General features: G+C 44.2%; 1 protein-coding gene across 3 annotated transcripts in view; it reads left to right on the top strand.

Annotated features, from left to right (window-relative positions):
• Positions 1-13,779, top strand: part of TEX2 (testis expressed 2) — a 158,062-nt gene that overhangs the window by 79,477 nt on the left and 64,806 nt on the right. For all 3 annotated transcript variants that reach the window (XM_029600741.1, XM_029600740.1, XM_029600739.1), the window contains 2 exons: positions 3,172-3,318; positions 11,936-12,035. In XM_029600741.1, coding sequence (XP_029456601.1) covers positions 3,172-3,318; positions 11,936-12,035 — 247 coding nt within the window. The remainder of the gene's footprint in view (positions 1-3,171; positions 3,319-11,935; positions 12,036-13,779) is intronic.

Below are 13,779 nucleotides of genomic sequence, written 5' to 3'. Positions count from 1 at the left end.
TCTGGCAACAAATTCCAGAGTTTAATTGTGCGTTGAGTAAAAAAGAACTTTCTCCGATTAGTTTTAAATGTGCCCCATGCTAACTTCATGGAGTGCCCCCTAGTCTTTCTACTATCTGAAAGAGTAAATAACCGATTCACATCTACCCGTTCTAGACCTCTCATGATTTTAAACACCTCTATCATATCCCCCCTCAGTCGTCTCTTCTCCAAGCTGAAAAGTCCTAACCTCTTTAGTCTTTCCTCATAGGGGAGTTGTTCCATTCCCCTTATCATTTTGGTAGCCCTTCTCTGTACCTTCTCCATCGCAATTATATCTTTTTTGAGATGCGGCGACCAGAATTGAACACAGTATTCAAGGTGCGGTCTCACCATGGAACGATACAGAGGCATTATGACATTTTCCGTTTTATTCACCATTCCCTTTCTAATAATTCCCAACATTCTGTTTGCTTTTTTGACTGCCGCAGCACACTGAACCGATGATTTCAATGTGTTATCCACTATGACACCTAGATCTCTTTCTTGGGTTGTAGCACCTAATATGGAACCCAACATTGTGTAATTATAGCATGGGTTATTTTTCCCTATATGCATCACCTTGCACTTATCCACATTAAATTTCATCTGCCATTTGGATGCCCAATTTTCCAGTCTCACAAGGTCTTCCTGCAACTTATCACAATCTGCTTGTGATTTAACTACTCTGAACAATTTTGTGTCATCTGCAAATTTGATTATCTCACTCGTCGTATTTCTTTCCAGATCATTTATAAATATATTGAAAAGTAAGGGTCCCAATACAGATCCCTGAGGCACTCCACTGTCCACTCCCTTCCACTGAGAAAATTGCCCATTTAATCCTACTCTCTGTTTCCTGTCTTTTAGCCAGTTTGCAATCCACGAAAGGACATCGCCACCTATCCCATGACTTTTTACTTTTCCTAGAAGCCTCTCATGAGGAACTTTGTCAAACGCCTTCTGAAAATCCAAGTATACTATATCTACCGGTTCACCTTTATCCACATGTTTATTAACTCCTTCAAAAAAGTGAAGCAGATTTGTGAGGCAAGACTTGCCCTGGGTAAAGCCATGCTGACTTTGTTCCATTAAACCATGTCTTTCTATATGTTCTGTGATTTTGATGTTTAGAACACTTTTTCCATTATTTTTCCTGGCACTGAAGTCAGGCTAACCGGTCTGTAGTTTCCCGGATCGCCCCTGGAGCCCTTTTTAAATATTGGGGTTACATTTGCTATCCTCCAGTCTTCAGGTACAATGGATGATTTTAATGATAAGTCACTTGCTCGATAGAGTGAGTCCTTGGACCTTGGCACTATCTCAGGGCAAGGCTCCAAGGTATGCACCGGGGGAGGCGAATGTATCCAGGCATGGGCTGAACTTGGAACGTAGCTTGGACTTGGAATGTAGCTCACTCAGGCCTCTGCTGAACCTGCACGCACCGAGAGAGACCCAACAATGCAATGTTGGACTCTGGGGTAGCCCTCCAGCCTCTCAATAGCCCTTTTGGACTTGCTGCTAGTAATGGCTTGTGCATCAGGACAGACGGAGGTCGAGGACACAAGACAAGACATGACAGGATGAAGATGCTTGGCAACAAGGACATGATGAAGGCACTGGAGACTAGGTACATGGACGAAGGCTCCAGTTCGGGTTCAGGTTCAAACAGGTTTTGTGCCACAGCGCACCCTACACAGCCTGAGAGCTGGTTGCAGACCATGCCATCCTGCTGGGCACCCTACACAGCCCGACAGCTGGTCGCGGGCAGGCTCTGGACAGAGACTCTGACATGGACAAAAGCCAGGACATCCCGTGGAACATGGCTTGGAACGAGGAACATGGCTTGGAACGAGGAATAAGGAGATCCGCTAGCTGGACAATGTCCACAAGACCAGAACTAAGAACATGACTAAAAACTTGGAACTTGACTTGGAACTCTAAAACAAGGATGGACTCCGAGGACTTGACCCAGTGAAGACAGTCTTGGAGACAGGCCTTGTGCCAGGAGGCGCCCTACAGAACCTGCCGTGGGCTAGTCACGACGCTTGTATGCCTGGAAGAAAGACGAGCGAGGAGCTGGAAGACAGAAGTTGGAAACGAGGACTGGAACATCTGGAATGTGACTGAAGACTTGGATGAAACGAAGGCGCAGAAGACTTTGACAAGGAACCGACGAGAGACCGCAACATGGAACAGGCAAGATGAAGGAGCTCCCATGAAGAACAAGAAACACAAGACCTTGAAGAAGCAAAGACTCCTAGAATGAAGAAATGGCACAGGAATTCCAAGAGCAAGGGAACTCTTTGCAAAGGCAAAACTGAACTGGCAGGGAATCCCTTATAGGGCTGAAGGCATGACAAGGTGATGTCATCTGAAGGGCCGTGAGGCTTTTCCTGCCACAGGCCCTTTAGATTGTGAGCAGAGGCACGCACCTAGGGGATGTCAAGTGCAAGAGTGGCAAGACGGCAGTGAGTCCAGGCCGCACAGAAGAGAGCACGTTGGTGGCATTCCAGAGCCACAAGGATCGCAATGTCAGCGGTGCTTCTGGTCACATAAGGCGTTGAGGTTGCCGAGGAAAACAGCGCCTCAGGCCGTGCCAGAAACGGGCAGTGTCAGCAGCACTCCATGCCGCGGGGAGAGAACAGAGCTGGCATCCAGCCAGCAGGGAAGGTGAGAGGCCGCTCACAGCTTGTCCAGCGGCAGTATCACAACAGAAAGCTCTAGGTATTTGTGAATGAAGGCACAGTAAAGTTTGTTTCTCGCTGAGCTGAAAGTGCAAAGGAACAGGAAAAAACTGTCAGATGAAATAATTTCCAAAACAAGTAAGAAACCTTACTTTTATCCTATCCCATATTGCTATTTAAAGAGCTGTATGTGGATAATAGTAGTAATCTCCATACTAGATTTATGGAAATAAAAGCAACTACACTCCTCCTTAGTTTCAGAATTTGTCATTCAGTTTCTCAAACATTGTTTGCCCTGTCAAATGAGCTAGATCTGCATATTCTTTTATAGAAATTCTCACGTGGCTCTTGTGTTAAAACTAAACTAGTTTAATAATGCAAATATTGGATTGCATTATTAAACTAGATTAGGTGGAATGTAAGAGCCAGCTAGAGTGACTAAATCCAATTCTGTTTTCTCTCCACAGCTGCCAGTTACCGAGACAACAGAAGGAGAGGAGCAGGAAGCTTGGGTGAATGCTTTGTTGGGTAGGATGTTTTGGGATTTCTTAGGAGAAAAGTACTGGTCTGACCTGGTATCCAAGAAGATCCAAATGAAACTCAGTAAAATAAAGGTACCTATTTCACCTGCTGACTGTGTTCTGAGTAGTGTAGTCTCTCATCAGACCCCTTCTCTACCATTTCTGTTAAAAGCAAATGGACTTTGGGGAGGATAGAGATACTTTAAAATTTTAGCATAAATGCCCATTTTTTTTTAATTCTTATGAGTAAATGTCAGTATTATATGTATGAGTACAAATATTTATAGGTTGTGTAAATGTTTTGTTTTGGGTTTTTTTTAAGATCCTTAATCCTACCCATCAACCACCAATCCTCATATGGGAGACTGTTAAATCTTTAATTGGGTTTGAGTAGATCCACATGCTCATAACTGGATACCTAGAGAACAGGGAGGAAAGTTTGTGGGACTTGCATTGACTGTTATGACTCTTATGGCAGGGGGGAGGGATGAAAAATGTTAAAATTCTGCAAACTGTGTTTGGACAAATTAGCCTAGTGTGCAAAAAGAACCAATGCAAACTGGGCAATTGTATGTATTTGCATTTCAATAAAACAAGTTTGAACATAAGATCCTTAATCCTAAACAAAATGAACTAAATTTTCAAACTTCATTGTATCCTTTCAGTATTAACATAATGATTAATAGAATCTGTATCTAAATTATATTTTTTTCCTTTTGAAAACTAGCAGTATTAGAAAATCTGCAAGTCATCTATCTTTTCCCATATTAAAAATATAAAAAAGAGCTGATTTTTAAAATGCATACTATTTCCAAAAAAGGTTTTTATCACAGGACAAGCAGGATGCTAGTCCTCACATTTGGGGTAACGTCACTGACGGAGCCCTATCCCGGAAAACTTTCTGTCAAAGTTTCTAGAAACTTTTGACTTGGCATCCTGAGCCTACTGAGCATGCCCAGCATGCCATGATCCCTCGAGCCACAGGGGTCTCCCTTCAGTCTTCTTTTTTCTGCAAAGCCGTTAGCCTCGTGGTTCTAGGAGTCCTATGTGGTGAATTTTCACTACAGAGAAAAAATTGAAAAAACTCTGAAAAACTTAGAACACCGTAGGGGTCTCCCTTTTTTCCATCGCGGTGAGTCTTTCAACTTTTTCCGGTCGGTTCCGCTACCGTCAAACCGTATTCGAAAGTCATCGACGGCTGTCCGACTCTCATTATGGCTACGAGTTTCAAAAAATGCCCGAATTGTTGCTGCATCATATCCATCACGGACCCACACATCGAGTGTGTACTCTGCCTCGGTGAGGGACACGACGTTTCGATGTGCCCAAGATGCGCCGAGATGATGCCGAAAGGCAGAAGACTGCGGATGGAGAAAATGGAGCATTTGTTCCATCTCCAACTAATGCCATCAACATCGACATCCACACAGTTGTCTCCGGCTGGAGCGATCAGGAAGGTCGTCCTTAAAAAAACGTAGACCGGATGAAGCAGGGGATCGGCCGTCACTGACCCCTTCAAAATCTTCGATAAAATCTACGTCTGTCATCTAGAAGGGCATTGAGCACAGGCAGAAGCATAGATATCGGAGGCCTTACGATCTCGAAATCAATCCGATAACCGGAATTCCATCGACTGGTCTCGAATCAGCGCCGAAGAAACCTTGGAGAGAGGACGCTCCATGTCCATCGAGGCCTTCCACTCCTAGGCGATCCCCACCGATATTGGTGCCAGGAACCATACCTCCACAGGGCCCTGCGGAAGTACCGGTATCGCCTTCGCTGCCTCCCCCCATAACTGCTCTGGTTTCACCAGCTATGCGGGCGGAACTGGACGGTTACATCCACCAGGTAGTTAGAGACGCGCTCCTTGACATGCCTCCGATGCCAGCACCGAGCACGATTCCACCATCGCCGGTACCGGTTCCACTCCTGTCACTGGTGCCCATTCCGATGCCATCGCCGGTTCCACTCCAACCCACACCAATGCTGATGCTGGATATGTCCTTTCGCACCAATTTTAGCAAAAATGGACACCCTCATCGGAGCCATCGTGGTAAAATCACCAGATGTACCAATGCCAACACAGAGGGAAGAAGAAATAGTAAAGGAAGTACCGATGCCTGAACCTCTCCCAGGTCCATCGGGAATCACACTCCCACGTCCATCGTTTTCTCCCAGGGGGGAGGGATCCTCTAGTGAGGTAAAAGGCTTGAGCAGAGTCGTGTGGTTGGCGGGCCCTGTGCCAGAGGCTCCTGGGGGGCTGCAAGAACCACGGTTTCTAAGGGGGCACATGGCAGAAGGCAAACGCGGGGAAAACCCAAGGATTCCCCTCCTACTCTGTCTCCCGTGAGTCTGAATAATTCTGAGGAATTTGCTGGTGAAGGGGAGTCTGAGGGGGACATGCCATGTGATGAGCCCTCTGTTGTGGAGGAATTTTCCACAGATTTCGTTCTGCTCCTGCATAAGGCCTGTTTGGAAAGGAAAGGGACAGAGGGGAAACGGCCTCTGGTGGGAAGGTTGCAGTGTCCCCCAAAGAGGCCTAGAATGACTCTGAAAGAGGGGTCCATGAGTCTCTTGAATCGCCTGAGTCTGGGAGGCACTTCAGGAGATGAGGACAGTGGTCACAGACCTTGGGAGGACTTGAATGACCCACTAGATGCAGAGGGGGGGAGGGGGGTATGACCCTGCACATGGGCCTGGAGATGATCCTGCAGATAGTGATCTGGATGCCCGCCTGTGGGCTAAGGACGCAACTGATCCGGATGAAGTTGAGGGTTGTCCGGCTGTTCCGGAAGGAAGAGTTGAGACCTCTCATTCCTCAGGTTCTGGAGGAGCTGTAGATTGAGTACTCAGACAATGAGGGTGTGGGACCCAGTCCTGGATGGACTTCGGGGAGCCACCAAAGACTTTTCCAGTGCCCAAGAAGATAAGGAAGTTAGTGAACCGGAAGTGGTATTCCCCAAAGGTAGGCTTGAAAGTCAGCAGTGCAAAAGCAAAATTGTACACACTGACCTAAGAGACCTTGGAGCTGTTGAGACTACCTAAGGTTGATGCAGCGGTATCAGCGGTCACTAAGAAGACCACCATCCCTGTGGTTCGGCTGTGCTGAAGGATGTTCAGGACCAAAAGCTGGAGATCCAGCGTTGACTCTCCAGGTGGCCATTTGTGAGAACCTGATGCAAAAGACCTGCTTGTGTTGGGTGCAGGAGGCGGAGCATACTGCAGTTGATAATTCCAGACAGGAGGTCCAATTGGAGGCCGGGGTGGCCTGTGTGGCATATGCACTTTAAGATTTAGTGTGTACTTCGGCAGGAACATGGTTTCAGCAGTGGTGGCTCACAGGCTCCTGTGGTTGCGCAATTGGGTAGCAGATGTTTGGTCCAAGTCGCAATTATGTAATCTTCCCTTTAAGGGAAAGCTCTATTCAGAGAGAATTTGGAACAGCTGATGAAGCAGTTAGGGGAGTTTAAGGGGAATAAACTCTTGGAGGACAAGAAAGCAGTCAAAAAGACTTTTCCATCGCGTTCTCGCTTCTGAGACTTGAGGCATTTTTGGTCAGGCAAGGGGGTGCCAGCTTCAGGGCAGAAGCAAACCTTTGCACAACCGCAGTCCTTTCGGAATGCCCAGGGAGGGTTCCAATCGGGGCCAGAGCCGGTAAGGCCTCACAATGAAGTCAAGCCAGTCCCGTGGAAGCAGTGAGGGGAAGATTTAACCCTTTTCTTCAAGGAATGGACCAAGATCATGTCAGACCAGTGGATTCTACAGGTGATAAGAGATGGTTACACTTAGAATTTTCTTGTCCACTGGGAGACGCTTTTATGGTGTCCCTCTGCATATCCTGAAACAAGCGGGAGGCAGTCCAAGAGACCACTAGCTCCATCTGCAAGAGCCTGTGCCTCCAGCGGAGAGACAAAAGGGCAGGTATTCTATTTATTTTGTGGTGCCCAAAAAGGAAGGCATGTTCAGGCCTATTCTGGATCTTCAGAAGGTCAACATGGTGCTGCGGGTGCCACGCTTCCAGATGGAAATGTTCCAGACGGTAATAGCAGCAGTGCAGAAAGGAGAGTTTCTGGCATCCTTAGACTTGATGGAGGCATATCTGCACATACCTATAAGGTTGGAGCACCAGAAGTTTCTGCAGTTCATGGTGTTAGGGTAGCATTTCCAGTTTTGGGCTCTCCCTTTCGGGCTAGCAACTGCGCTGGGGACGTTCACGAAAGTGACGGTAGCCCTGAGAAGGGAGGGGGTTTCTAGTTCTTCCGTACCTGGACGACTGATTATCGGAGCAAAGTCGCAGATGGAATGTGCTCAGGCAGTGACAGGGTCATGGAAATGTTGCACGTGCTTGGCTGGTTGATACACTTGTCAAAGAGTTATCCAGCTATTCAACACCCAGGTTGACAAGGTGTTTCTGACTCCGGGGAGAGTGGCGAAGTTGCAGGCACATATACTTTTACACCTTCCGATCCCCAGAGCCTGGGATTATTTATAGGTGCTGGGCTCAATGGCATCTACACTGGAAGTGGTTCCATGGGCCTTTGTCCACATGTGTCCTCTCCAGAGAGCTTTACTGTCCCGATGAGATCTGTTGTCAGAGGATTTTCAGCAGCCATTACCGCTTCAGGGGGACAAGAGATCCATTTTGTCCTAGTGGCTTTCTCACCGCAATTTGGAGAAAGCGGTGAATCTGGAGACTCCAGACTGAGTCGTGGTGACCACGGATGCCAGCCTCAGTGGTTGGGGGGTGGTCTGTCTGGCGGTCTGCCCAAGGTCTGTGATCACGAATGGAAGCAGCTTGGTCTATCAATCGTCTAGAAATGAGGTTGGTGCGCTGAGCGTTGCTGTGTTTTCTCTCGCAGGTTCATGGGTGAGTGGTGAGCATGTTCTCTGACAAGGCCACAATGGGCAGGCCATCAGGGCAGGGTGAACAGCTACTGAGTAGCTCTCGAGGTACAGGAACTCTTTGTTTGGGCAAAACAGTATCTGGAGGGAATAGCGGCTTCAAATATAGCTGGAGTGGACAATGTGCAAGCAGATTATCTCAGCAGGCAACAGTTGGATCCAGGGGAATGGGAGTTGTCGATGGCAGCCTTCGACTTGATTCGCGCCAGGTGGGGCAACCCACAGATGGATCTAATGGCAACTTGGAAAAATGCCATAGTGCCTCTCTTTTTCAGTTGCAGGAGAGAGGTCGGGTTCTTTCCTGGCCAGTGGGGATCCTGCTATGTCTTTCCTCCATGGCCCCTGGTAGGGCGTGTTGCGGCGCATAGAGAGACATCCAGGCAGGGTAGTACTGGCAGTGCAAGAGTGGTCATGTCGCCCATGGTTTGTGGACCTTGTTCGGCTCATGGTAGATGGGCCTGTACAATTGGCTCATTTGCCAGATTTGCTGCGACAAGGACCGGTCTTCTCGGATCGAGAGGATCGCTTTTGTCTCACAGCTTGACTTTTTTTGAGAGGTGGTGTTTGCGGTTGAAGGGATACTCTGAGTTGGTTATTACCACTTTGCTCCAGGCTAGAAGACCATCCACGTCCATGGCTTATGTCTGGTTGTGGAGGGTGTTTGAGTCCTGGTGTGTTGTTCAAGGGTTGGATCCTTTGCGAGTGGATATTCCACATATCTTGGCATTTTTGCAACAGGGCTTGGCTAAGGGGCTGGCCTATAATTCGCTCCACGTTCAAATGGCGGCTTTGGATTGTCTTGGTGTCTCACCCGGACGTGGCGTAGTTTCTAAAGGGGGTCAAACATTTGAGATCTCCAGTGCGCAGGTTGTGTCTGGCGTGAAGCTTGAATTTGCTTCTGTGAGTGCTCTGTGAAGAGCCCTTTGAGCTGATGCAGAGAGCAACCCTGAAGGATCTTGAAAGCGGTTTTCTTGGTGGCAATTTGTTTGGCCAGGCAAATATTGGAGCTGTAGGCTTTGCCCTATAGAGAGCCTTTTCTGCGGATAATGGAGCATGGGGTATCATTACGAACGGTAGTTTCCTCTTTACATCTTAACCAGACAGTGGAGCTTCCAACCTTTCCTAATCTGGCCTTGGAGACGTCGGTCCAGGGAAGTTCACTTGTTGGATGTGAGTCAGTTCCTGTTACGTTATCTAAAGGTCACTAACAGCTTTCGGCGTTCAGATCATCTGTTTGTCTTATTTGGTGGGGCAAAGAAAGGAAACAAAAGTGTTCAAGGCTACAATTGCTAGGTGGTTAAAGGAGACTTTTTTCTCAGCCTATCTTTGTAAGGGCCAGAAGGTTCCAGAGGGGTTGCAGGCGCATTCTACTAGGGCGCAGGCAGTCTCCTAAGTGGAATGTCAGTTGGTCTCTCCTCGAGATCTGTAGGGCTGCAATGTGATCTTCCCTTCACACTTTCACCCGGCATTACCGATTGGATGTCAGGACGCCAGACAAGTATATGTTTGGCCAGAGTGTGTTGCAAGCAGTTGCCCGCCCAGGGTACATCCCACTTGTCTGGACTGATCTAGGTATGAACAGGAAAGGTAAATTGGTTCTTACCTGCTAATTTTCATTCCTGTAATACCACAGATCAGTCCAGAGACCCATGCCCCTGTTATCAAAAGACCTTTATGGACTCAGTCTGTAACTTCTTTGTGAGAATATATTCAGAACTGGTAGAGTTACAATGGTTTTCAGTTCCTTTGATGAGGAACCGTGAGTTCTCTGTTCACCCTAGTTAGGGTAGTTTAAGATTTTTCACTCTACTTGGCTTGGGTACAGATCAATATAGAGGGACAACAGGTGGCGCACTCTGTTATGTAGCAATGCCTGAAAGGTTTTTTTTATTCTCTGCCTCCTTCTGCTGGTTGGGATGCAAAACCCACTTGTCTGGACTGATCTGTGTTATACAAGAACAAAAATTAGCAGGTAAAAACCAACTTTCCTTTTTAAAACTGGAGGCCGCAGCAGGTGTTAGCCGCGTAACTTTACTGCTGCTTCTGATAAGGAGCAAGTCTTTAGATCTCGCATTTTAGGGCTTAGAGGAGAGGGTGAGAGTTCCCGGTCAGCTGGGGGGCATACAGAATGAAGAACTAGAGGGGTCTGGAAGATTTTGATGACTGGGCAAACTGGTGGAGTAAATGGAAAAACTAGGAATATTCTTCGCTCGAGCATGTTTTAAAATCTGCTTACATATGTGCATTAAAAACAGCTTGAGTAGCCTCTTAAAATTAGGAGCATACTTACGTGTGGTAGACGTATTTTAATTCATACATGTGCAACTGTGCACATGATTTAAAATTCCAGCATATATATCTCTGCTCATGCGCTGATATGCCTATGTATGGGCGCATGCATGCTTGTTTTAAAATTGGCCTATTCATGAGTTCGAGAGAGAGGATACTCTGACATGGCACTGTTGGATGATGTCACCCACTTGTGTGGCTGTTTGTTCTGCTGTCCATGGAAAAATACCATTTTCACTAATTCACCTACTGTATAGGTTACCAATCTAAGCCAAAATGCCAAAAAGAGACCACCCTCCGCAAATAAATCAGACCCTACACTATAATCTTAACTAGAGAAAGGCTAAGAAAATCAGTCTTCTGTCTATTACAGTAATAATCTTAAAGAGAAATCTGTGATAGTCCTTCCTGAAACAGTTTCCTTTGTATGTTCTTAATTCTTTAATTATCCAGCTGCAGAATGGGGTCTGCAGTCTCTAGCAAGATTTCTGTTCTGCATTTTTAATTTTTCATTCACTAAGCTACAAATACCTCAGTAAGGACCAGATGTACCAAAGAGTTTTGAATTCAAAAGAATGTGGAATAAACACTGTGGATCCTTAGAGGCTAGAGGATGGTAATGAAGAAATGGGGTAACCTATATTAATTTTAGGTGTAAAATTTGTACATGAGGTAACCTACACGGAGCGACAGTTACTACCATAAGCAATGCTGGGCAGACTGGATGGACTATTTGGTCTTTATGTGCTGTCATTTACTATGTTACTATGTTTCTTAGTCATCTGGCCCTAAGTGATATGTTGTAATACCACTAAGTATATACAATGCTGTACAGTTTTATATGCATATTGTACATTTTTGGGGGTTTCCCTTCATTTTTCCAAGAAGCATTTTGCACAGAAACAGGATCTTTTGGTTTTATTTACAGTAGTGTAAATATATTTGTATTTATTTATTTATTTTTTTTAGTAGTTAAGGACCCAGTAGTAAATCTGGCTAGTTGTTAGACTTAATTTGTTCCTTTTTTTATCTGTTCCTCTCATGGGAGTGAAATAATGAGTAATGAGTCACAGTAGGTTGAAATCTTATACAGCCAGCAGTTAGTGGAAAGGTAGAATTTTATTCTTTGAACCAAAGGAGTGAGTTCAAATTCTGTTGAAATGGTAGGGATTCAGCAAGCATGAAACTATTCTTTTACTGTGTTTATGGATTGCAACACCTCAGCAGCAGACTGATGTCATAAGCAGAGAACTCTTATCCTTCTCCTCCCCTCCCAACCCCACCCCCCAACATGTGAGGATCAGGTGCAGAAGATTTTCCAAAAAAACAGAAATCCTGAGGGGTTCCTTTTTATTAATTTGAATAGTAAAGAGGAATAACTTGTATTAAAAATTACATGCTAACAAGCTTGTGTATAAATATTAGAAAAGCCAAATTTCCACAGACTGACCTCCAAAATATATTAATGTGTAGTTTTATACCCTACAGAATAAGTTGGGCATTCTTTTGTTGTTTTCAGCTGCCATACTTCATGAATGAACTGACCTTAACCGAACTTGACATGGGAATTGCTCTTCCGAAAATTCTCCAGGCCTACAAACCTACCATTGACCATAAAGGTAACTTTAATTTAAAGATGCTTTCATCCATGTTTGGTCTAGATATATATATATATTTTTTTTTTTTTAATGGGCATAGGCTTTCTTTAACTATCACATCATACAATATGACAGCAGACAAAGGATCATGAGACCAGCATAATCTGTCCAGGATCATTCCTAGTTCAATGTCACAGACCCCTTTATTTCTTGATAGCCTGGGATAAGAACAGAGATTCCTAGCTTTCTTGAATTCTGCCAACGTTTACCTCCACCAGGAGGCTATTCCCCACATTCATTACCCCCTCCATGAAGAAGCATTTTCTCTAATTTTACTCTTGAGTCTACCCATCTCCCCCATCCCCCCCCCCCATTTTAGAACTTCATCTTTATCAAAGATCATTTTACTTCTATGATAAAGTGTGTTGACATCAACAGAGAAAATTCATGACTTGTATTTTTTCCTTTCTAATTAAATATAAATGAATACTGTTAACAGTTTTTAAAATGTAAAACAGTACAGGGTGTGGACAACATTTTTAAATGTGTGTTCATTGTGTAATGACTTTTGTGTAGTTGTGTAAAATTCTAGTAGCCCTGTGGGACTGTGTGAGATATCTTTTATTGGACCAACACAATTATCCAAAGATAATGCTGTACATGACCTTTGAAAACTACCTTTGCAATATTTAGAAGACAGACACAAGTTAACGATCTATTTTATTACAGGTTATTGGCATGGATAAGAAAATTAAATGCTCTGATTTCAGCTAAAGCAGTAAAAAGACAGACTCAGGTGTACATTTAATTGGACATTTAGATTTCAGCATTGGTTGTATCAATTAAAGCACTGTGCTGTAGGCTTACCAGCAAAAAGGATATGAGTGCTGTATTATGTTTATATGATTATTAATAGCTCCATATAGCAGGTTTGGCAATGATTGAACAACCTATTTAAAAAAAAAAAACTGAGAGAACTGTATTTCCAACCATCTATTAAAAAAATTTATAAAAATGGAGATTAACTCAACTCTTCTGGTGCCAGTGGTTGATAGAATACTCAATAACATTAGTAGACATATCTTTCAAAATATCTTAACCTAGCATTGAGGAAATCATTTATTGGTCTAAAACATGTATTTTACTAAAATAAATTGATTGGTATTATAGATTGTTTTATTAGAAAACAGGTATCATGCCACATATTGCTGTACAGTCATCTGCCATCTTTTGATCTATTAATGGGAACGAGGCTTCCACAATTAAAATGTTCCCAAGATCATTTATCAACTGGTCACCCATTATCTGAATGAAAAATTTGTCCTGTACAAATCACTTTAAAAAAAACTTCTATCAACAAACCTAAGCTCTGTCTTAAAAATATCTTTATTCTTTTCTATATATTTAAAACTAACAGACACAAAGTTAAATGCATATCTTGACATACTCTGGATTGAAAACAGATGTCCAAACTAATTACTTGGGTGTCTTCTGAAGAAGCATTACTGCACAGATTTCATGAACAAGATGGACAAATTCTTTTCAAGTAAATTAATTTGGTAGTTCTGATTTCTTTCTGGAAACTTGTTAAATATTAAGAATTGTGCAGCACTTCAGAATAGATAACCTTTCCACATTACATTTCATCCACCATTCATATTCCCATCCTCCTAATCTCATAAGGTCCTTCTGCAGTTCCTCACAACCCACTGCTGTTATAACAACTTTAATTAATTTGATAGCTTTAAATTTGATTACCTTACTT

This window comes from Rhinatrema bivittatum, chromosome 4 (assembly GCF_901001135.1).
Source record: "Rhinatrema bivittatum chromosome 4, aRhiBiv1.1, whole genome shotgun sequence".
NCBI classification, from domain to species: Eukaryota; Metazoa; Chordata; class Amphibia; order Gymnophiona; family Rhinatrematidae; genus Rhinatrema; species Rhinatrema bivittatum.
The sequence above is the reverse complement of the archived record's forward strand: the minus strand, read 5'-3'. Positions and strand labels throughout refer to the sequence as shown.